The following is a 23,674-nucleotide window of genomic DNA, read 5'->3' on the forward strand; positions in this document are numbered from 1 at the left end:
GTCTTCCAGGAAGCTAGAAGAGGATCTCAAAGCCAACCCCCACAGTGACACACTTCCTCCAAGAAGGCCACACCTCCTAATAGTGCCACTCCTTGAACCAAGAACATTCAATCTACCACAGAATAGATGGAGGGAAGAAACTGGGTGAGAGATGGAATGGGGAGGGGAATGGGGTACAGGGAATAAGGTGTAAGGAGAGTTGGGGAGAAAGGGCTGGGAGAGTGAATGGAAATTGGGGGGGGGGGTGTGAATCTCTAGGACATACCACAGATCTGAGATGGGGAGGCTCCAGGGAGTCTATGAGGGCGACTCTAGCTGAGACTCACAACAGTAGAGATATGGAGTCTGAAGTGGCCACCTCCTGTATGCAGGACTCCCACCCAACCCACAAAACCTTTAACCCAGAATTTGTCCTGCCTACAAGTGGTGCAGGGACAAAGAGGGTACAGAGATTGAGGGAGTGGCCAACCAATAGAGGGCTCAACTTGAGATCCATCCCATGGGCAAGAACCAATTCCTGACACTATTCACTAATTCACATACTGTCAAGGTTGCAGACAGGAACCTAGCATAACTATCCTCTGACAGGCTCCACCTAGCAGCTGACCAGACAGATGCAGTGACCCACAGCCTAACATTAGGTGGAGCTCAAGAAGTCATGTGACAGAGTCGGGGGAAGGATTGAGGAACTTCAGACACACAAGAAGATCAACAGCCAACTAACCTGGATACTTGGGGGCTCCCAGAGGACCTAGCCTCCCCCCACAACATATGTAGCAGATGTGCAGCTTGGTCTTCATGAGTCCCCCAACAACTGGAGCAGGGGCTTACACTGGCTCTGTTACCTGCCTGTGGATCCTGTTCCTTCAAATGAGCTGCCTTGTCTAGCTTCAATGGGAGAGGATATACATAATCCTGAAATGACTTGAGGTGACCTCCTCCTTCTCAGAAGTGAAGGGGAGGGAGATAAAGAGAAGAGCTGTGTGAGGGAGGTTACAATCAAGTTGTTAAGTAAATGAATGAATGAATGAATGAGGAAAATTGAGTGGTATAATCAAACCTGAAATAATCCAAATATCTGAATTATATTGTAGATTCTTTTTAGGTTCAAGAACACATATAAGATGATGCTAAAAAGAATGAAAATATTTTGTGTAAATAGTGACCAAAAGGAATATTTTGTATATGATAAAATTTAAAACAAAATAATTCATGTCAAAGTAAAGTATGTATTACAATATTTAAGTGTGTGTGTGTGTGTGTGTGTGTGTGTGTGTGTGTGTGTGTGTGTGTGTGTGTGTTCCTATGAAGGCCAGAGGTGGCAGAGCATCCTGGAGCTAGATTTGCTGTTGGTTGTGAGTTGCTTGACATGTGTGCTTGGAAGCCAACTCAGGACCTCTGCAAGAGCAGTAGGTGCTCGTAAACACATGCCATTCCTTCAGGCCCAGAAAATAGTTATGTAAAAAAAAAAACTATTTGAATAAGATAATCAAGACTACTCTATGATAGTAAAAAGTATCTCTCCCTAGGACAATATAATAATTAATGTGTATAAACCTTACTTCATATTTCCTAAACATAGGAAGCTATTGTAAGTAAAACTGAAGAAAAATTACAATATCTAGGAGACTTGAATCTCCTAGTTTATTTATTGAAAAAAAGAACCAAAAGAGGCTCTTAATCAAGAAACAGAAAAACCTTTAAGACTCTCTTGTTACTCTGCACTCTTTGATTCTTGGTACTTGACGACAGTACAGAGGACCTGTGTGATTTGCTACTACTGTACCCAGAGGCTTCCTAACGAGGGTTGAGATACTAATCTAAGGCTGTAATGATAAGTCATTAGGAGTCAGCTTAACATTGCCTTAGGTTTCTATTGCTGTGAGAAAACACAACCAAAAGCTACTTGGAGGAGAAAGGATTTATTTCACATCACAGGTCTCAATCCATCAGGGGAAGTCAGAGCAGCAACTCAAAACAGAAAGCTGGAGGCAGAAACTAAAGCAGAGACCATGGAGGAATGCTGCTAGAGACACGAGCTACCAGGGCTTCATCCTGCTTTCTTATGCACACCAGGACTACTCATCCAGGATTGGCACAGCCGACAGTGGGCCGTGCCCTTCAACATCAACATTAACCAAAAGAATGTCCCACAGGCTTGCTTACACGCCAATCTGTTAGAGGCACTTTCCCAAATGATGTTCCCTCTTTGCAAAGAGTCTAGCTTGTGTCAAGTGACGAAAAAAAATGTCATGACTTAATTGTAAAAATAGCTGTATCACCCAAAATAATGTACATATTCTATGTAACCCCCATCAAAATTCATTTGACATTTTCCATAGACCTAGAAAAGAAATCCTAAAATTCAGAACACAAAGGTTTTGAAAATCCTTAGTGGAAAGGCAATATTTGTGGTATCATAATACATAATCTTATATAGTTATAGCAATAAAACCACCATGGCACCAGCACAAAAGACTTGTAGACCAATGGAATAGAGATAAATCCATATAGTGTAGCCACTTAATTGAGAAATTTTAGATTCATTTCTATGTGTTAAAGTGTTTTGCCTTCATGTATGTATGAGTACCATGTGCATGCCTGGTGTCCATCTATGTCATAAGAGGGAGAGGACCAAATCCCTTTGAGCTGGAGTTACAAATGGTTGTGAGCCAGGTAATTTGGGTGTTGGGAATAGAACCTTTGTCCTCTGCAAGAACAATAAGTATTCCTAACCATTTATGAGTCCTTTCTCCATCCTGTTAATTTTTTTATAAAGTTTTAAAATGTACATTAGAGGAAAGATGCCTTCTTTATTGAATTCTGCTGGAGCAAATAATAAAATGTGACATATATCACACATGGGTGATATATTATGAAAATATCCCTTACATTATGTGGAGTTTGAATAGAAATGGCCCCCATAGACTCATGTGTTTGTGTAAATAGATTTGTTATCAGGGTCAGTTGGGTTAAATTGGAGTCAATGACTTGTAAAACTTTGTTAAAGTTTTCTCTAAAGGATCCTTCATATCTTCCCTATGTGATGACTTCTGTGCAGTCTAGGCAAGGGCTTGTGAGTGTTAATCTAGACGCATGTTTTTTACTTCGAAAGTTGGTTAGAAAAAGTGATTTTTATTTTAAAAACTTCCAAGTTTTATTTTGGTTTTTTTTTTTTTTTTGGAGAGAGAGAGAGAAAGAACATAAAATTGTGTAAGGAGGGAAGGGACTATACCAGAGGTATTTGGAGAAGAGAAAGGAGAGAAAAGGAAGGAACAAAAAAATTCCGAGTAATTAAAAAATTTTGAAAAAAACTGTGTCATACAGAACAGTAACTTCCAAGTTACTTGAAGAATATAAGTACTGGTCAAAGAATGACAAGTCATTTCACTAATCACCAGTAATATAGAAGTAAAATCTGCTATCTGTTTCCTTGAGTAAAGTGGAAAACTTTTATTTGTGATAGAATTATGTCATCTAATATACAACAATGATAATACTTTAAGAAACACTTTTATTTACTAAAACTACACTTCAAAATCTAACATATGGCCTCTGGAAGAAAATAACTCTCGAGAACCAGTTTTGTTCTTTTGATATAATAATTTGAGATCTGTTCTTCATTTAGTTTTGAAAAGTGAGGCTATATAGTAAATTCAATTTTATACTACATTGATATTCTTACAGAGATAAGTTATCTGCCAGATTCTGAAGTCTGTGATATTTCTTTACATTATATCAAATAATGATGCCCTGTAAATTATAACCAAGTCCTCAAGTTTTTGTGACATTCCATATACTCACTGGATTTGTCTCATAATAATTTCCTTATATTCAGTAAGATCTGAGGTGTGCAGAAAGACTTGCTTATATTCTTTTTATTTACATGTTTTGTAGTTTAAGTATTTTGCTTTTCTGAGGTACAAATATTAGACTAACTTGCCCCTAGTCATTACCTGTATAAAGTTTCTATCTAGTATGAACTCACTGATGGCTAGTGAAGATCAAGCTTCCGTTAAAAGCTGTGCAACATTATTTCTATTTGCAAGGTTTCTTACCAATACATAATCCCTGCTCATTGATTATGGCATGAATAAAGGATCTGACACATATTTTCATTTGTAGGGTTTCTCTTACATATAAAATTTTGATGTTGCAAAAGTATAACATAACTGTTTAACACATTGCCTCCATCTCTGCATTTATAGGGTTACTCTTTAGTACATATGGATTTAGTACGTATGGATTCTATGGTATTGAGGAAGGGCTTCCCCATTATTAAAGGCTTTCCCAGAATCTTCACAGCTGTAGAGTTTTTCTCTAGTATGAATTCTTTGGTGTTGTTTAAGGTTTGAAGAACAGTTAAAGCCCTGTCCGCATTTTTCACACTTATAGGGTTTCTCTCCAGTATGGATTCTTTGGTGCTGACTAAGAGCTGAACAATTATTAAATGCTTTGCTACATTTTTCACACTTGTAGGGTTTCTCTCCAGTATGAATTCTTTGGTGTTGAATAAGGGCTGAAAAATTATTAAAGGCTTTGCTACATTCTTCACATTTATAGGGTTTCTCTCCAGTATGAATTCTGTGATGATAATTAAGGTGTGAAGAAGAGTTAAAGGCCTTGCCACATTCTTTGCACTCATAAGGTTTCTCTCCAGTGTGAATTCTTTGGTGATGAGTGAGGCTTGAACTATTATTAAAGGCTTTGCCACATTCGCTGCATTTGTAGGGTTTCTCTCCAGTATGAATTCTTTGGTGTTGAATTAGTGCTGAACAATTGCTAAAAGCTTTGTCACATTCTTTACATTTATAGGGTTTTTCTCCAGTATGAATTCTCTGGTGTCGAGTAAGGTAAGAAACCATGGTAAAGGCTTTGCCACATTCTCTACATTTGTAGGGTTTATCACCAGTATGAAGTATCTGATGGTAATTAAGATATGAAGAACAGTTGAAGGCCTTGCCACATTCTTCGCATTTGTAAAGTTTTTCACCCGTGTGAATTCTCTGGTGCCTATACAGGTGAGAACAGTTAAAGGACAAGCCACATTCTTCACATTTGTAGGGTTTCTCTCCGCTGTGAATTCTTTGATGCTGGGTAAGGCTTGAAGACCAGTTAAAAGCTTTGCCACATTCTGGGCATTTATAGGGTTTCTCACCAGTGTGAATTCTCTGATGCTTATACAGGTGAGAAGAACAGTTAAAAGCCTGACCACACTGTTCACATTTGTAGGGTTTCTCTCCAGTGTGAATTCTTTGATGTGGGGTAAGGCTTGAAGAACAGCTAAAAGCTTTGCCACATTGTTCACATTTGTAGGGTTTCTCTCCTGTATGAACTCTCTGATGTTGAATAAGGAGTGACTTCCGAACAAAGGTCTTGTTACATTCTTTATATTTATAGGGTTTTGTTCCTGTTGAATAAATGGTAAGGTATTAATAAAAATTATAATCTTTATATTTGTAATAATTATCATTAACATAGATATTTTTATTCCATTACATTTCATATAAAAATTTACCCTCACATCAACCAGAAAATACAAACATATTTCTACAGCCCAAATCACTATGGCATTATTCAGAAAGTAACACAGGCAGAAATAACCTAAACTTCCATTGCACTGAAACGGTGAAGACAATATGGAATATACAAATAATATTCAACCAGTAAGAGGTAATCATATATTATCTGCCATGAGGATAATTCTTAAAGGATAAATGAAATAAAACACAAAGATATATTATATGACTTGAATTACTTGAAGATTCTATAGTAATAAAACTTGTGGGGCTGGAGGGATGTCTCAGTGGTTAAGAGTACTGACTGCTCTTCCAGAGGTCCTGAGTTCAATTCCCAGCAACCACACGGTGGCTCACAACCATCTCTAATGGGATCTGATGTCTCTTCTGGTGTGTCTGAAGACAGCTACAGTGTACTTATCATATACATAAAATAAAATCATTTTAAACAAACTTGTAAAACTTACAGTAGAATGGTAAATGGAATAGTTTACATGGAGACAAAAGTATACAATTTCTTTCATAAATATAGTTAGTTTCAAAAGAAAAATTATTTTCTAAAAATATAGTGTATAAGAATTTGAATATAATTACTGAATAGTGTACTCAAAATACTTAATATACCTTTATATAATTTTTATACAATTAAAATAAGTTTAAATTTATCAAATTTATTGTTAATAAATTTATCTGTAGATCACAGAAGTTTCAGTAAAGGCAATGTATTCATAAATATTTGATAAAATTAGTATAATTTCTACAAATATTCATTTGGCAGGATAAAACAACTATTGAGTGTGGTATGAAAACATGGGAACAGGTAAATAAAAACTAAATTGTATTGGAAATATAGATACAGTTAATAGATATTTTATTGTCTTACATTTTCTTTTCTCCCTCCAGTGGAATAAATGTATTATTATTATTATTATTAACTTATTCACTTTACATCTCATTCACTGCACTCCTCCCAGTCATCTGCTCCCACAATCCCTCCCCATGCTCCCTTTCCTTCTCTGAGTGGGTATGGTCCCCCTGGGTATCCCCCCACTCTAGCATGTCAAGTCTCCATTAAGGCTAGATACATCCTCTCCCACTGAGACCAGACAAGGCAGCCCAGCTAGAAGAATACATTGCACAAGCACCAATCCCTGACACTATTAATAAGCATACTCTGTTATGTTTGCAGACAGGAGTCAAGCCTGGCTATCCTGAGAGGCTCCACTCACCATCTGACTAAGACAGATGCAGATACCCAGAGTGCCAAACAGTGGATGGAGTTTGGAAGCTCTTATAGAAGAATAGGAGGAAAGATTACAGCCCCAAAGGGGATAAGAACTCCACAGGAAGACCATCAAAGCCAACTGAGCTGGACCCTTGAGGCTCTCAGACACTGAACGACCAACCAAAGAACATACAAGGGCTGGACCTATGTCTCCCTGTACACGTGTAGCAGATGTGCAGTTTGGACTTCATGTGAGTCCTGAACACCTGGAGCAGGGACTATCCCCAAACTGTTGCCTCTCTGTGGGATATGGTCTTATATTTTGTTAACTGCCATCCAATCAGACTATATCTAAACAACTTCTTTGTGAGAAACTGGACTGGAAAAACAAATCCACAGAAAATAGAATTCCAAGTAAAACAAGAAGTATCATGAATCCGTAAAATTCTGAAAGAATACTAATGTTATAATGGTTTGACACAAGAGTTCTTTAGAAGTATATATGAATGTCTGAGGTCTACACAATAATGAAACATCTATCATGATGTCAGTCTTCATAGGCAAAAGGAATTACTTTGATAGTCATGAATGAGTGCAGAGATCACTGGAGGAGAAGAACAAAGCTCAGAGGACTTAAAAGTATGATATGATATCCACATGAGATGTCCTTAGTTAAAGAATTAAATGGAGAGTCCGAAAAATGATTCCGGTGAAACAGCTTATCAATCCACATTTTAGAAGTCTGACATTCTGTTGGAGTTTTGGGCCTCTCATCTGTGTCCCCTCATTCATACTGCCCTACATACCTGGGTATGTAGCCACTGTTGCTTGTTGTTTCACATCCCAAGACTGTTGTCTTTTTTCCAGAAATGTGACCAGATAGGGCTTAGAGAAAGCAAGACCTGTTTGTAGAAAAATGGAGCGTGATGCTTTATGTTGTTCTCTGGGAAATCAGCATTTCTATCCAAGTATTGTGCTTATAATATGGAAAGAAGACTAATGAAAGCTTGCAGGAAAAAAAAACATTTCTCTAAATGTTTCTTGATATGTAGGACCGTGAAAGACAGCCTGGTTCCCGGTTGAGCTAGCAGGCATTTTGCCTGGTTCCTGGATACTAGGCTCCTGACAATTAGCCAATAAACTCCCCTTCACAGACACGCCTCCCTACAAAAGGTATTTAACCCCTCCCTGAGAAGTAGGGTATGGTTTTTTTTTTTTTTTTTTTTGGTTTTTTGAGACAGGGTTTTTCTGTGTAGCCCTTGCTGTCCTGGAACTCACTCTGTAGACCAGGCTGGCCTCGAACTCAGAAATCCACCTGCCTCTGCCTCCCAAGTGCTAGGATTAAAGGCATGTGCCACCACCTTGTGTGGGTATGGTTTTACTCATCCATTTTCTGCCATGACAATAAATGCCTTAAAACCATGGACTGTCTCTTTTCATCAGGATCTGCCATGGGTTACCATATAGAAGACCTTTGCCTATTGAACAGTGTCTAATCTCCAGTACAAGGCTCTCTGTGCTCCCAGTCACAACCACCAAGCCAAGCCAACCAGCCATCAACAAGCCAAGGACTCCTCCCTGCGGGATCCAGTTGGAGTTCCCCTCTTTTTGCCCATGGCTCCGGGCCAGATCCAGCCCATGGGTCCCCACTCCATTCTCAGCTCTTCCACAGCTCCCAGCGGTACCTGGGTACCCAAGAGCCTGAGGAACAGATGGCCCTGGCCTCCCTGCAGGCTCAGGGACCCCCGAGCCAACTTCAGCTGTTCCTGGGACCTCACCCCTGGAGCGGTGTCCTGCGGCTTCCCCATAGCCTCACCCGGTGTGGGCTAAGCGCAATCAAAACTCCCTCATCCTGTCTCCCTCAGTGGCCCAAGCCCAGTGGCGGAGCAGACACAGGACCCCATTTAACCCTACTCTGATAAACATATTATAATACATAGGAAGATTTTATAATCTGTAAATCTTGAGCTTTACCTACAAATACAGAAAATTTTAAATTTAAGGGTGCATCGTTTTACTTTAAGATGTGTGAGGTATGTTTCGTTCAACTAATTTCTAAAATTGCTTCTAGAATAAAGAATTCATAATTTAAAACAAAAGGGGTTAAAAGTAGAAGAAACATAATAAAATTTATCTAAATGATTACTAACCATCCCTTTATTTTTTCCTTAAAAGCAGAAACATAAAATTCATTGATATAAAACATAAGCTCCCATGACATTTTCTATAAATGTTAACAACGAATTAAGGATTCAATAGGGAAGTGATGCTCACCCAGAGAGACAAGGTTGCTGTAATTCTCCAACATCACATCGCTATACAAATCCCACTGAGCAGCGTCCAGGCATTCACATTCCTCTGCAGAGAAATCAATGGCCACATCTCTGAATGACAACCACCCCTGGAATAGAATGAATTAATTGCAAAAGTAAACAGTTACCAATAAATAAAGTTATGTATTTGCTGACAGTGTAAAGTGTCCTTCATAAGTAGTCAGCATGATTTAAATTGGCATTGGTTAAAAACGATCATTGACCTTAATATAAAAAGATTCATTACACTTATATATTGAAACTCAGTTTAAGTACATAACAGCATAGACTTTGATAAATATAAACTGCCAACTATTTCTGCTAGCATATAGAATAAATGTTGAACTATGGTTAAAGTTTACATGGAGGCTTAAAGCTGGAAGGTAATTTTAATTTCACTTTCAACATACTACAATTATGGATCTAGGAGTTAATTTCTAGGATCAATCCCAGAAGAAATTCCATTGTTAAGCATTATGCTGAGGAATAATTTAAAACATTTATTCAGAGGGACAAAAGGCTTTGTTGGCTACTGTAGTTTTTGCATGTAGGTGTTGATGTGGGTGGAGCTTCACAGTTCCATCATACTTCTTAATGTGTCATATGCAAATCTATTTGAAGCCCCTGAGCAACAAGACCTGGAAGTGGAACATAGCATATGAAAGCACACTTCCACATCAAGCATGTGAAATCCAAGATCCAGAAGACTGTGAGCATCCCCCCATGACTAGTAGAGGCTCATATTAACAAGCAAGCAGTTGGAAGATTGCCACACTTTGTTGATTACAATATCCAGAAAGAACCAATCTTGTATCTAGACCTCTGTCTGATGGGTGACTAATCTTCAGTCTGCATTTCTAGTGGGCAGTGAAGGCATTACTCTGTACAATAGTTGTTTGCCCAATTTAAGTTAAATTAGAAGTTTCAGTAATAGCCAAAGAACCTCTGTTAAAAATGTTAATAAAGGTTTTGTTGTATGGCTAAAAAGGTTAATATTTAACAGTGTTTGGTGATGGTGGGTTGAGGGGAGGAAACTGACAAACTATCCTTGACAGAAGGCTCCTGGGCATGCAGAAGTCCGTGCACATATGTAATTAGTAATACTTAGTGGTTAAGGATGCAAACAAATGCTGAGTGTTGTGGCATATACCTTTAATTGTAGCACTTTGGAGGTAAACAGATCTCTATGAATTGGAGGCTGGCCTGATCTACATTGCAAAACAGTGTTATAGGACATCAAGGGCTGCATAGTGAGACCCCCCTTAAAAATGCAAATGAGTATCATGAAATTGAATCACTGTTTGAAAAAGTAAAATTTCTTTTCAACATAACAGAGAAGAATATGAATAACACACACACACAAACTGGTGTCCTATCAATGACAAGGAAATATGTTAGTTCATATCAAATCCAAGAATAGTTGACAAATGATCTTTACATAAAGAACTCATTATAGTGGCTAAGTCCCTTCACTGATTTCCTGCAGGTCTGAAGTTGTATGTCTTATGTCACTGTCAGCATTAAAATCTTAGGGCTGCTTTGTTTTCTTCCTTACAGTCTTTATCACCATTCACTATGATAGGTAGGCTCTTTCATGGGTCTTCTACAAATCTGAAGCCATGTTTCTGAAAATTGTTAATAGTGTGATCCATTTTTCCTTGGTATGGTAGGGAAAGAGCCTCTATTCCAAACCTTTATGAGTTAGACTGGGAAATGAACAGCTTTCTCTTCAATGTGCTTTGATTGACTCGTGTGTATCAAGATGATGGAGCAACAGTGGATGATAAATATAACACTGGCACTCCTTCAGTAGTATGTAAAGGCCCATATATCCCCAAAGGGAATGTAGTATATTAAGGACATTCCATATACAATTGTCTCAATGAAAATACTTTCAATACAAAAGTTTATTAATTCAAGGTAAAAATTATTAATGGCTTGGAAGACAAGGGTGAAAGAATGGGAAAATACTCTGGTTATAGGAAAGATATATTTTACAGAGATAACCTTGGTTATAAGAAGAGGGGAAGTATTTAAAATATTTACTAGGTATATAAAAGTATAGATTTGCATATTTTAAATATAATATACATTGGGAGGAAAATTAAGACCAAGCCCTAGTCTTAGGCCACATTTACCTTAGAACCAGCCATTTCTTCTTCCTTCTCTGGGTTTCTTTCCATATTTGACTCAATCATGTAGATCATGTAGACTTTCCCAGACCTCCTTTTGTAGGTTCAAGATTGGTGTTAGCTTTCACCTAGTTGTGGAGGTAGTGCTGCTTCTTCATCACAGTCTTAAAGGAGATGGTATTCAGCTTAAATCCAGAAAAACCCTCAAGATCATTGTTTTTACATATGGAGGGAAAATTATGAGGCTTTGATATTTCATACCTAAAAAGGAAAATAAAGATTATAATTTTCAGAAAATAAATGAATTAATTTACCTGTTTCTCCTATGATAGACTATTAAGTGAACAGTAAATCACACATGAACACTTCTAGGATTGCCAATTCTTTCCCATATAATTTACTATTAAACTTCAATGGCCAGGTAACAAGATAGAGGATCATCAATCAGAGGCCTTCAAAAGTGGACTATTTTTTAAAAAGATTTATTTATTTACTATATATGTAAGTACACTGTAGCTATTTTCAGACTCACTGGAAGAGGGCATCAGGTCTTATTACAGATGGTTGTGAGCCAATGTGTGGTTGCTGAGATTTGAACTCAGGAAGAGCAGTCAGTGCTCTTAACCACTGAGCCAACTCTCCAGCTCTCACTCTGACCCTTTTCACTCTGACCCTGCTCGCTCTGGCCCCACTCACTCCAGCCCCGCTCCCTGTAGCTGTCTTTAGACACCCCAGAAGAGGGCATCAGATCTCATTATGGATGGTTGTGAGCCATCATGTGGTCGCTGGGATTTTAACTCAGGACCTTCGGAAGAGCAGTCAGTGCTCTTATCGCTGAGTCATCTCTCCAGCCCCCAGAGAGAAATATTTATTGTATTTCTGAATCACTGAAACAGATTTCAATCATAAGCTATCTACTTTTTTTTGTGAGGAATTTTTTTTTCTCCACATTTTGCAGTCACAACAAAATAAGAGATTTTTCTCTATTGATTTTCTCTGGTGTCATTATCAGTAAAGCCATGAAATTCCATTCAAGACTATCTGCCAAGAAGAATAATCTGAGAAAACCATTCACTAATTACTAACAGAATATAAAGTCAATGTTCTAGTTTGCTTTCTGCTGTTGTGATAAACATCACAGCACATACCAACTTTGGGGAAGAAAGGATGTATTTGCTTTATAGTTTATATTCCATCTGTAAGGGAAGTCCTGGCACGAACCTGGGGGCTACAACTGAAACAGAGATCCTGGGGGAATGCTGCTTACTACCCAGGTCTATGACTTTCTCAGCTTGCTTTCTTTCTTGCTTGGTTTCTTTTCTTCCTTCCTTCCTTCCTTCCTTCCTTCCTTCCTTCCTTCCTTCCTTTCATTAAAAGTATTTTTACTGTAAATTTCAGATCTAAGAAGTCATGCATGTTACATGACTAAGAGAAATTGGAGATGATGTATTTATTTATTTATTTATTTATTTATTTATTTATTTATTTTTATCAAGGTATGCCTTGCGGGTGCACTGTGACCCTCAGCCATGAGGGGGACAGGGTCAGCCAGGTGATAGAAGATTCAATTAAGTCCCACTAGCTATGGTGAATGCATTGCACCCTCTGGGTCTGTTGCCCTGGTGCTGGCCTGAGTTCAGGCCAAGAAGTCTCTTAAGTGCTAAAAACCAAACTAGAACTTCAGCAGCAGTCTTGGTCTTAAATTTAAGTTTCTGTCCCACTTCTCATTTAAGTAATATCTAACAATGATAAAACTGTATGATTTCAATGATTTACATTGAATAAGAGTTATGATCCAATTGGTTCTGTAAGCCAAGGATGATACTGCTTCCTACATGCAGAGACCCACAGAGAAGCTGATGATATTCCAATGCCTGAGGACAAGTACTGGGAAACACACTAACCCAGGGTTCTAGATGGCAGGCATGCCATCAGAGGTGTCACTGCTAAATCATAGGCACATGGGGAGGATGGATGGCTATACTTGTAAGAGGTCAAATAGACCTTGACGGCCCATGTCGACCACCTTCCTGCTTCGAAGACCAATGACTGCAGCCTGTACCCTGCACTGGCAATCAGAGTCGGGATCCCAAAGTCTCCTATACAGCGTCAGTGTATTTATCCCTTTTCTTAGGACAGGTTTCACCATAAAGTCCTGGCTGGTCTCAAACTCCGTATGTATACCAGTCTAGCTTTGAACTCTTTGCCTTTACTTCCTAAATGCTGGGATTACAGATGGGTACCACCACACCTGGACTTGGTATTCATCATTTAAAAGGTCCCTAAAGGCATCATCTTGAAAGATAGAGCTGTGGGAAGCTTTAGGAGCTTGTTGGGTGTGAAAGAGGTACAGGTTGAGACACTTTGCTGCTGCAGTACCTGAGAGGCGGTGTGATGTGGGAGAGCACCTCAGTCTACAGAATGGGAACAGGAAACAAACAAACAAAAACAAAACAAACCAAAAAAACAGCTGCAGAGCACAGCCAGCCAGCTCACCTCTTCTGAGAAACTGCAACAGAATGAACAGCAAGCTGCCCATCCCAGCGGCAGGCTCCTCTCCCCGATTCTCCTAATTGTACCCCATCCCTTACAGCAGTGGTCCTCTAAGGGAAGATGACTTTGTTCACAGGGGACATTTGTCAATGTGGGAGATATTCTTGGCTACTGTCACTGAGAGTGGGCATCTAGTGGGTAGAAGGCAGGAATGCTGCTGATCATTACATAATTCACAGGGAAGCCTCCTATGGAGAATTACTGAAAGGCCAATGGTGCCCAAGTTGACAAACCTGTTGTAGATGGGAACTTCACTTTTGCCCTTCTGAATCTAGCAAGAGCCAAAGCCCTTAAAACGACAACCAGGCCAGCGTGAACACTCTATCTCAAGCCATTGCCAGGATGGGCAGAAAGTCCAGCTCCCCCAGTGTCCTGTAAACGTCCAGTCAGCTGCTGGTAGTCTAAGTTCCAGCGAATACAACGAAAGCCATGTGTCTTTTTGTCTTGTCTCACATCTGAAATGGCTGCTACTTCTTTCTTAAAGCCAGTGCAACACCAACGGTGCCAGGATGGCCACCGCAGCAGCCCCTCCAAAGAGCAGAACAGCCTTGTCCTCAGCGGGCAGGGCACCCTTTGCAGCCCTGGCAGCAGTGACCTCCCCAGTGTTGCTCTTTTTCTTGCTCCCAGCCCCCTCCTCACTCAGCTAAACAGCCCTTTCTATCCTCTTCACAGCAGCAGGTCTCACTGTTACTGCTTCCAGCTTTTCCTCACCAAGCTCCACAAACACAGGCACAGTGGGGCTGGCTTTCTCAACGCTCATCATTTCTAGGGATTCCTTGATAGTGACCTGCAGGAGCAAGGGAGCAGCCGCTCTGGGGAACGCCTCTTCTGGTACCTCCTCCTCCACATACACAATGTCAGAGTTAGATGAGTTGTTCTTACTGTTCTATCCAGCCCCACAGCTGTCTAAGCTCTTCACTTCTTCAGGATCCATCACAATCTGCTGTCATGACTCAAGCCCTAGGGACACCGGGAAACTTTCTGTGTGCCAACTCTGGCTAGCAGACAGTGAGACAGGCAGGCTCTCAGACTGCCAAGATGTAGCTTTCTAACTATACTGAATGCTTGCTGGTGGCCTCTGTAGTGTTAACAGTCCCCTGCTTATTCTGTGGCTGAGCACTGCTTGCTTCTTTTCTCTTTAACTCTCTGGCTTCTTTTTTTCTTTATAAATCTCTGCGCTTTATTAAACGCTGCATCATTATTTTATAACTGTTACTGTTCTGTGCTTCACTCAACGCTGAAAACTTAGGCCTTTGTTATTGCTCTGTGCTTCATCAAGCACTGAAAACTTAGCTCTTTCTTCCTGTTCTGTGCTTCATTAAGCACCAGGGAAACTTAACTCTTTATTATCTCTTTATTACTTGTGCTTTAGTAAGAGCTAATATCTGGCAATTAACACTTGCTGTTTAGCAGCAGGGAATGAAGTAAAAGGATTCATTGCTGAGTCAGCCAGAAGACTCTCTGGCTATGCTGGTTAACTCTTTGTGAACCAAAGAGGAAGAAAAGAAAAAGAAACAAGATGCTCTATACAGGCAAATATAAACAGAGACATATATATATTCATATACTCACACTCTGGGCCTGGCCATCTGTCACAGTGAACTCCACAAGTATTCATGCATGCTTACATATATACAAATACCTACACACATACATATAGACAAACAGACTTATAGAGATGGATGGATGGATAGGGAACAGCTCCCCAAGCCAAACCATCCAACCAACCATTTATTTCTTTTCTCTGGCCCTTTTATAGCACTGTCCTAGACAAAAAGTTCTTTAGAAAAGTACCTCAGAGATAAAATGTTACACAAAATGGGAGTTACAGAAGAATATCAATAACAAATTCAAAGCAGTGTTTCATTTTATGTGCTATAAGTCCAAAGCAACAGCTTTTTCATGGCCTTTCCTTATCATAGTGCACCCCTGTGGTTTTATTCTTGGACATAAATGTTTTTCCTTAAACACAAATTTGTCCCAAGTCTATTTCTCTTTTTAGTGTAATTATGAAGGCTCATTGTATTGCTTATTAAGCAGCCTTTACTTACTATTATGAGAAATGGGCACATTCTATTCTTCATTCTAACTTTGTTATATCAAAGCAACTAAGACCATCTCTTAAAACTTTCTTCCTGCCGGGCAGTGGTGGCACATATCCCAGCACTTGGGAGGCACAGGCAGGCGGATTTCTGAGTTCGAGGCCAGCCTGGTCTACAGAGTGAGTTCCAGGACAGCCAGGGCTATACAGAGAAACCCTGTCTTGAAAAAAAACAAAAACAAAACCAAAGAAAGAAAAGAAAAAGAAAACTTTCTTCCTAAAATTATTTGAATCAAATCAAGAATTCTATAGAATCATTAATTTATCTAAACATCATTGATTCATAAAAATTCATCTTTATGCTAATATGCAGGAAATTTGATCAACAGGGTGGGCTAATGGGGAGGATTATTATATTAATTTAATAATGACAGGAAAGGCATATCAACTGCAAGAAGCAACCTTCAGATGAAGTCTCTTTGGAACCTTGCCATTGAGGTCACTCATCCAGGACTATCCTGGGCCACCTCCAGGAAGGCCACCTGCTAGCTCCCGACAGGTGGTCCAACCTCACAGGAGGATCTGCATCACTGGGCAGGCTTTAGGATTGGATAGCTTTGCCCATGCTTCCCTCCGCAATGGACTTTTATCTCTCTTGCACTGTAATTTAAAATATATTTCTTCTGTAGGTTGCTATTGGTCCTGATGTTTTATTACAACAACAGAAAATTACTAATTCAATTTTTTGAAGCATACCTTAACTTTGAAAGTTTTTCCTTATCTTTTGCTATATCTACTGATTAAAATAAATGCATTTACAAGTATGTATTTTCAAGGATAAGAGTCCTGGTGGCCCCAAACTTACAGTACTCTTCAGCTTTCCAAGTGCCTGAATTACAGGTAGAAAAGTGTAGGGACCTAAGAATGTATAGATTTGTGTCAGTTTTTAACAAAACATTAAAAAATTAAAGTTAATAAAATTTATAGAACAAGCATATAAAACAGGAAACAGGAATAAAATGACTCCTAATTATATTGTCTGGTTCATCCATCATCAGAGAAGCTGCTTCTTTCATGTGGGGAGCCGCCCTCACATTCGCCGTTGCAAGATGGCGCTGACATCCTGTGTTCTAAGTGGTAAACAAATAATCTGCGCATGTGCCAAGGGTAGTTTTCCACCCCATGTGCTCTGCCTTCCCCGTGACGACAACTCGGCCGATGGGCTGCAGCCAATCAAGGAGTAATACGTCCTAGGCGGAGAATAATTCTCCTTAAAAGGGACGGGGTTTCGCCATTCTCTCTCTTGCACTCTTGCTCCTGAAGATGTAAGCAATAAAGTTTTGCCGCAGAAGATTCTGGTTTGCTGCGTCTTTCCTGGCCGGTCACGAACGCGTGTAAGACTTTCAGTAGATAAAAACAACATAAAGACCCACAACTGGACAATGTGTAGAGTGTGAGAGACTTTGGAACATTCAGTCCTAAGTGAGAAACCCCTCCACTCGGGGTTCAAGGAGCCCCTATATATAACGGGAGGCAGAAAAACTTTAACAGCTATAGGGGATGAATGACTCCAATTGACATATGCTTACAAAGGAAAAATTAGCTTTCTCTTATGGAGTCTCTAACTATATTACTCATAGTTAGAGGCAGACCTTATGCTCACCAGTAGATGACCAATGTTGCAGGATATTTGATCACATGGTGAACCCCAAGATTGTGAACTGGAAAAACCTTGTTGCATTGTGGCTCAGCCCCAGCACACACCTTTAACTCAAGAGCTAAATAAAGTCAACCCCAGGTCAAGAGGCAGAGCAAGCAACCAGCTGACAGAGAGTGAATATAAGTAACTAAAAAGGAGGGACACTGAGTTGGAAGATATTTAAGACAGTGTAGATAAGAGCTTTTTCCTTCTGGGAGGTCAGTGGAGTAGGAAGGACAGCTGGGTACTTTCTCTGCCTCTCTGAACTCGTGGGCTTTCATCATGACATCTGGCTCCTGAGTCTTTATTTGGTAAAATCTAATGGCTGGGATTTTTGGTTTTTGGTTTTTGGTTTTAAAAAGCCAACACACACACACACACACACACACACACACACACACACACACAACCCTCAATGGTATTTTTGTATACCTTTTTCTCATATTGCGTTATTTGGGCATTATGTTGTCTTTTGGTCTTTTGCTTGTGTCTTTGTGTGTCTGTATGTGTGTGTCTGTGAGGTTGTTTCATTGTTTTTATTTTGTTTTGTTTTGTTTTGTTTTTCAAGACAGGGTTTCTCTGTGTAGCCCTGGCTGTTCTGGAACTCACTCTGTAGACCAGGCTGGCTTTGAACTCAGAAATCCGCCTGCCTTTGCCTCCCAAGTGCTGGGATTAAAGGTGTGCACCACCACTGCCTGACTTTGCCTTGTTTTCTAAAGATAGAAAGAAATGGTATGGTGTTGGATGGGCAAGGAGGATCTGGAATGGGTGAGGGAAAATCATGATCAGACTACATTGTCTGAAAATATTTTTTCCAATAAAAGTAAGTTAATTAAAAAAGAAAGGAAGAAAGAAAGGAAGGAAGGAAGGAAGGAAGGAAGGAAGGAAGAAAGGAAGAAAGGAAGAGAGAAAGAAAGAAAGAAAGAAAGAAAGAAAGAAAGAAAGAAAGAAAGAAAGAAAGAAAGAAAGAAAAAAACTTAAAGTATACCCAAAGTATAACCCCCAAAGTGGTTTTTACATAAACCAGACAATCTGAGTTCTAACCCTGGAACCCACAGTGGAATGAAAGTACCACCTTCCAAATGTTGTTCTCTAACTTCCAACATGCACGCTGTGGCAAGTGTATGGCTGTACTCACATACAGACATCTGCATGTACATACACATACACACACACACACACACACAATACTAATACTAATAATAAAATTTTAATTAAGAGCATCCAAACTATAAGGAAAGGGAAAAGAATGCAAAATTAGAGATCTGTTTCAGTCAGGAAAAACTGCAGAGTAGAAACATGATTGATGCCTTAGATTAAATAAAAAAAAATAAAAAAAAACTATGAAATTCAGGTAGAAACAAAAGAAAGTGATGGGGTTACATACATGTGCAATTGGGAAGGATCAGAAACTCAAAGTTATCCTCAACTCCAGAAGACCCTGTCTCAACAAACAACTAAGTGAGGTATTTGCATCCCTATAATTCTAGCACTTGGGAAGACTGAGGTAGGAGGGGATCTGTGAAGTTGAGACCAGTCTGGTCTACATAGAGTTCCAGATCAGCCAGGGCTACATAGTAAGATCCTGTCTCAAAAACAAAAAGAAACCCAAGGACACTATACTAGAGTTTCCTGGCCAGGTATGGTGGCTGTCTTAGATAGGGTTTCTATTGATGTGATAAAACACCATGACCAAAAGCAAGTTGTGAGGAAAGGGTTTATTTGGCTGACACATACACATCCTAGTTTAATCACTGATGGAAGTCAGTCAAGAACTCAAACAGGGCAGGAGCCTGGAAGCAGGAGCCGATGCAGAGGCCATTGCGGGTTGCCGATTACTGACATGCTCGCCATGACTTGCTGAGCCTGCTTTTTTTTTTTTTTTTTTTTTAATATCGAACCTAGGACCACCAGCCCAGAGACGGTACCACCTAATACATTTGGCCCTCCCTCCTCAATCAATCTTCATAATCATATCTTATAAAGGCATTTTCTCAATCCAGGCTCCCTCCTTTCAGATAACTCTAGCTTGTGTCAAGTTGTCCTAAAACTAGCCACCATAGTGACTCATGGGCTGAATATTTTCTATGACAATTATAGAAATACATTGTGCTTTTGTTCTATTGGTACACGAACTCTAGACAGAACACCATACCTCACTGTAACACATCTATCCAAACATCATGGAAAGTATGTATCTTATAACACATGATAATATAGGGAAAATGTACATAGATTTCTTATCAAGTAATTTTCCAGTAATGTTACCCAGTGTTGGTTCTACCTGTGTCTGAATGCTCAGACAATATGTTCTAACAATGAACTATACTTCATCTTTTGATTAGGTTTGTTCAAACAAACATTAGAATATATGATTTAAATATTCTCTTCCATTGCTGGTTATATCATTGGGCATAGATATAGTGTGTAGAACTCCATGGCCAGAACGCATGCCCTAGGCAAGGGTAGGCACAAACTACTACACACGTGAGGGAAGCCATCTTAAACCAACCAGTCTAAGTCAGGGTACCAGATGAATAAAGCATCATTGTGATCTAGCCAACACTAGCCCAGGAACTGTCAAATGAATAAGATGCAAAGTGCAAAATCATGCTAAACAAACCTTTTTATTTTTAAACTAACTACCAAAAATTTGGGGTTTTTTTACATAATAAATATAAACAAATATCTCATAACTAAAACTCAATGACTTAAACAGAAATATACCAAGCAGATATTCTCAAATTATACAACAAATATAACCGGAAGACTTTCTTAAACACCTGTACAAGATCTGAAAATGACAATGAATGTTAACTGTATGAAGTTTTGTTAGGTTACTGGTGTGAAGACAGATGGTATGAGCCATTAAAAAAAAGTACATCCATTAAGTATATTGTAGAAGACACACATACATACACATGCACACACACATACACACCACATACCACACACACACACATACACACACACACACACACACACACACACACACACACACACACACACTCACACCACACATGCTCAGAAGCCAGAGAACCTTAGATCCCCTTCTTCAGGCATCAACTACCTTTTATTTGGGACAAGGTCACTTACTAGTCTGGAACTCTAAGAAGTGAGCATGGCTGGCTGGCCAGCAAGCCCGAGAGATTCACCTGTCTGCATCTCCCCCAGGGCAAAATTACAAATGCTTGCCACCACTGAAGAAGGGGTGCTAGCAGGCCTAAGCAAGGCAATCATTACAGACAATGATTTTGCAGACAAATGGTTTTGAGGTTTTGCCCTTTTATCCCCTTTCCTCTTCCTTGCTAAAAGTCCTTACATTCCTAAAGCAAGCCTCCAAGGTCTATTTCCTTATTTACCACTGAGCCTTCCATAGCTGGTTTGTCGTTTGTTTGTCTTTTCAGTGCTTGGGATTGGGCCCAGGAATTTGCACATGCTGGAGTTATATACCTCAACCCTGCCAAGGATGATCTTGAAGCTCTGATTCTCCTGCCTCTACCAACCAAACGCCTTGCTGTCAGGCATGCACCCCAAATTTTACTTATGTAAAAATCAAAAACATACCCAGAAACCTAGAATACCCAAGATACAATTTCCAAAACACAAGAAAATCAAGAAGAAGGAACACCAACGTGTAGATACTTCATTCCTCCCTAGAATAGGGAATAAAATATCCATGGAAGGAGTTGCAGAGACAAAGTTTGGAGCTAAGACGAAAGGATGGATCATCCAGAGACTGCCCTACCTGGGGGTCCATTCCATAGTCAGCCACCAAATGCAGACACTATTACATATGCCAGCAAGATTTTGCTGAAAGGATCCTAATAAAGCTGTCTCCTGTGAGGCTTTCCCAGTGCCTGGCAAATACAGAAGTGGATGCTCACAGTCATCTATAGGATGGAACACAGGGCCCCCAATGGAGGAGCTAGAGAAAGTACTCAAGGAGCTAAAGGGGTCTGCAACCCTATAGATGGAACAACAATATGAACTAACCAGTACCCCCCCAGAGCTCGTGACTCTAGCTGCATATGTAGCAGAAGATGGCCTAGTCCGCCATCATTGGGAAGAGAGGCCCCTTGGTCTTGCAAACTTTATATGCCCCAGTACAGGGGAACACCAGGGCCAAGAAGTGGGAGTGAGTAGGTAGGGGAGCAGGGCGGAGGGAGCGTACAGGGGACTTTTGGGATAGCATTTGAAATGTAAATGAAGAAAATATCTAATAAAAAAATAAAAAACATAAAATGTGTTTTTAACTTAATATGTTACTGTAATAGATTTTAAGAAAACAGTTTTCTGCATATGCATCAGGCAATATATTTTCTCTATTTTAAATAATGTTTCATAGACTATTATTATTTTTCTGAGTATCAGAGAAGCCAATGAGAACTGTCTGGTTATTTTTCTTATAAAGTTTATATAATCCACAAAAATATTGGTATTTAAGATAAGGTGGTTAAAAGCACATACGTGTTCTAAGCAGAGTTTAATGCTATAAAAAACGCTCATAACAAATGAACATGGTGTGACTTAATTAAAAGTGGCAAAATAGTAAAAACCAGAACAAGACATTAGGAGTTTAGTATCTACAAATCTTGAGGCCCTGAGCAAGTCAGATCTCTTTGAATCGATTTTTCACCTTTCAGACAAAGTATAAATATATTGGCACATCTTCCCAGGAAGAACTGTCATGCACACGGAGCATCAGTGCATTAGATGCCACATGAAGTGATAGAGTGAGAGCTTAGACTCTGTAGATAACGTGGATAGATGGAAGAAAAGAAATTGAGTATAGATAGTATAGACCGGGTTTATCAGGTATGTCAGGTGATGCGCCTGTGCCCTCCTTAGTCTCCTCTTGAACTTTAGTAAATAATCCCTAAGATTATGCACAACACAACTCTCCTGAAAACCGCTCCAAAGCTTCCAACACCACACAGCCCCTGATAGGTATTTGTTTTAACTCTAGAGCGTAGGACCTTTAAAAAAAAAAAAAAAGATTTATTTTATTTATAGGAGTACTGTAGCTATCTTCAGACACACCAGAAGAGGGCGTCATATCCCATTACAGATGGTTGTGAGCCACCATGTGGTTGGTGGGAATTGAACTCGGGACCTCTGGAAGAACAGTCAGTGCTCTTAATCTCTGAGCCATCAACGATTGACTGGACTAAGCAAATCTAAGATGGTCCTCTCTCTGGGATTTTTATCTCTATATGGAAGTGTTGCTTTGAAGGTTCATGTCAGGTTATTTAACCTCCAAGGGGTCCCTTTTAAAATCTGTAATGATTTATTCCACAGAAAACGGAATGACTTTCCAATATATCAACTTCCCCCACAGAACTCTGCCCCCCGCCCCGAAACTGTTTTTTATAAACTGTTAAAGAGTACTAGGCGGGCTAGAGACCACACTTGGTTAAATATGACAAAAATCCCACAACAGTCATGTAAGTCTCATTAAGCTGGTAACACGATCTTTCAATAGCAAACCTTTATACACCTCCCAAGATCAGGTGGTCAGCTAACAGAGCCCCATGAATGATTTGAGAGGTAGGGGTGGGGCAATCCCGGACTCTACCCGAGCCATCTTAAAAGCACATGGAAGACAACTGGCAGCACACTACATTGTAATAGAGTGAACATTGAAAGAACTGTTTCAACCATCCTCTCTCCATCCTGACCCGGTAACCCAGCCTAGGTCGCAAAAACCTTCAGAACAAGTTCTATCTGATTTAGATCCACCCACGTCTCCCTCCCTGTCCAACCTGCAGAATGCCTCCGGCTTGTAGGACTCCTCTCTCCTCGCTGGGAGCTACCTTCAAGATCAAATAATCCAAACCCAAGTTTGTAGACTAGCGAACGGTACATCCACAGGACCGAACTCTAGGGAATATCCTTGCGACCTAGGTGCACACAAGGAATGCCAAAGCTGCGTTTCCAGGGCCCTTGCTTGTGACGTCACACCATGCGAGACTACATTTCCCACAAGTCTGTGAGAGGAAATTTTAGAAACTCATGAAAGGATTTGAGTATTTCCTGGTTTTTTAGCTCTGCTTTCTGAGATTGAGGATGTCATTAAAGCAACCAGTCACCAAGCACTGAGTAACTACAGATAAATATCATGTTCTTTTTTAATTTGTAGAACTACAAAATGAATTCATTGAGATGTCTGAATGTGATTAAACCCTTTCTT

The 23,674-nt window shown here is 39.7% G+C and overlaps 1 protein-coding gene and 1 pseudogene across 3 annotated transcripts; both read right to left on the reverse strand.

Moving 5' to 3' along the window:
* Window positions 1–1,903: 1,903 nt before the first annotated feature.
* Zfp72 (zinc finger protein 72) lies at window positions 1,904–23,444 on the reverse strand. Of its 3 annotated transcripts, none has more exons than XM_006517250.3 (5): window positions 23,247–23,444; window positions 11,195–11,449; window positions 9,019–9,102; window positions 7,551–7,646; window positions 1,904–5,410 (listed from the first exon to the last, which is right to left on the reverse strand). In XM_006517250.3, the coding sequence occupies exons 3-5, from the start codon at window positions 9,050–9,052 to the stop codon at window positions 4,233–4,235; spliced, it is 1,308 nt and encodes a 435-aa protein (XP_006517313.1). In that variant the 5' UTR covers window positions 9,053–9,102; window positions 11,195–11,449; window positions 23,247–23,444; the 3' UTR covers window positions 1,904–4,232. The 3 variants fall into 3 exon arrangements, with proteins under 3 accessions (XP_006517313.1, NP_001360967.1, NP_001075149.1); NM_001374038.1 differs by having other exon boundaries at window positions 1,907–5,410; window positions 9,019–9,145; window positions 23,247–23,412; NM_001081680.2 differs by lacking the exons at window positions 11,195–11,449; window positions 23,247–23,444 and having other exon boundaries at window positions 1,907–5,410; window positions 9,019–9,149.
* Window positions 14,212–14,792, reverse strand: Gm8227 (predicted gene 8227; annotated as a pseudogene).
* Window positions 23,445–23,674: the final 230 nt, after the last annotated feature.

This window comes from Mus musculus, chromosome 13, assembly GCF_000001635.26.
Source record: "Mus musculus strain C57BL/6J chromosome 13, GRCm38.p6 C57BL/6J".
Taxonomy (NCBI): Eukaryota; Metazoa; Chordata; class Mammalia; order Rodentia; family Muridae; genus Mus; species Mus musculus.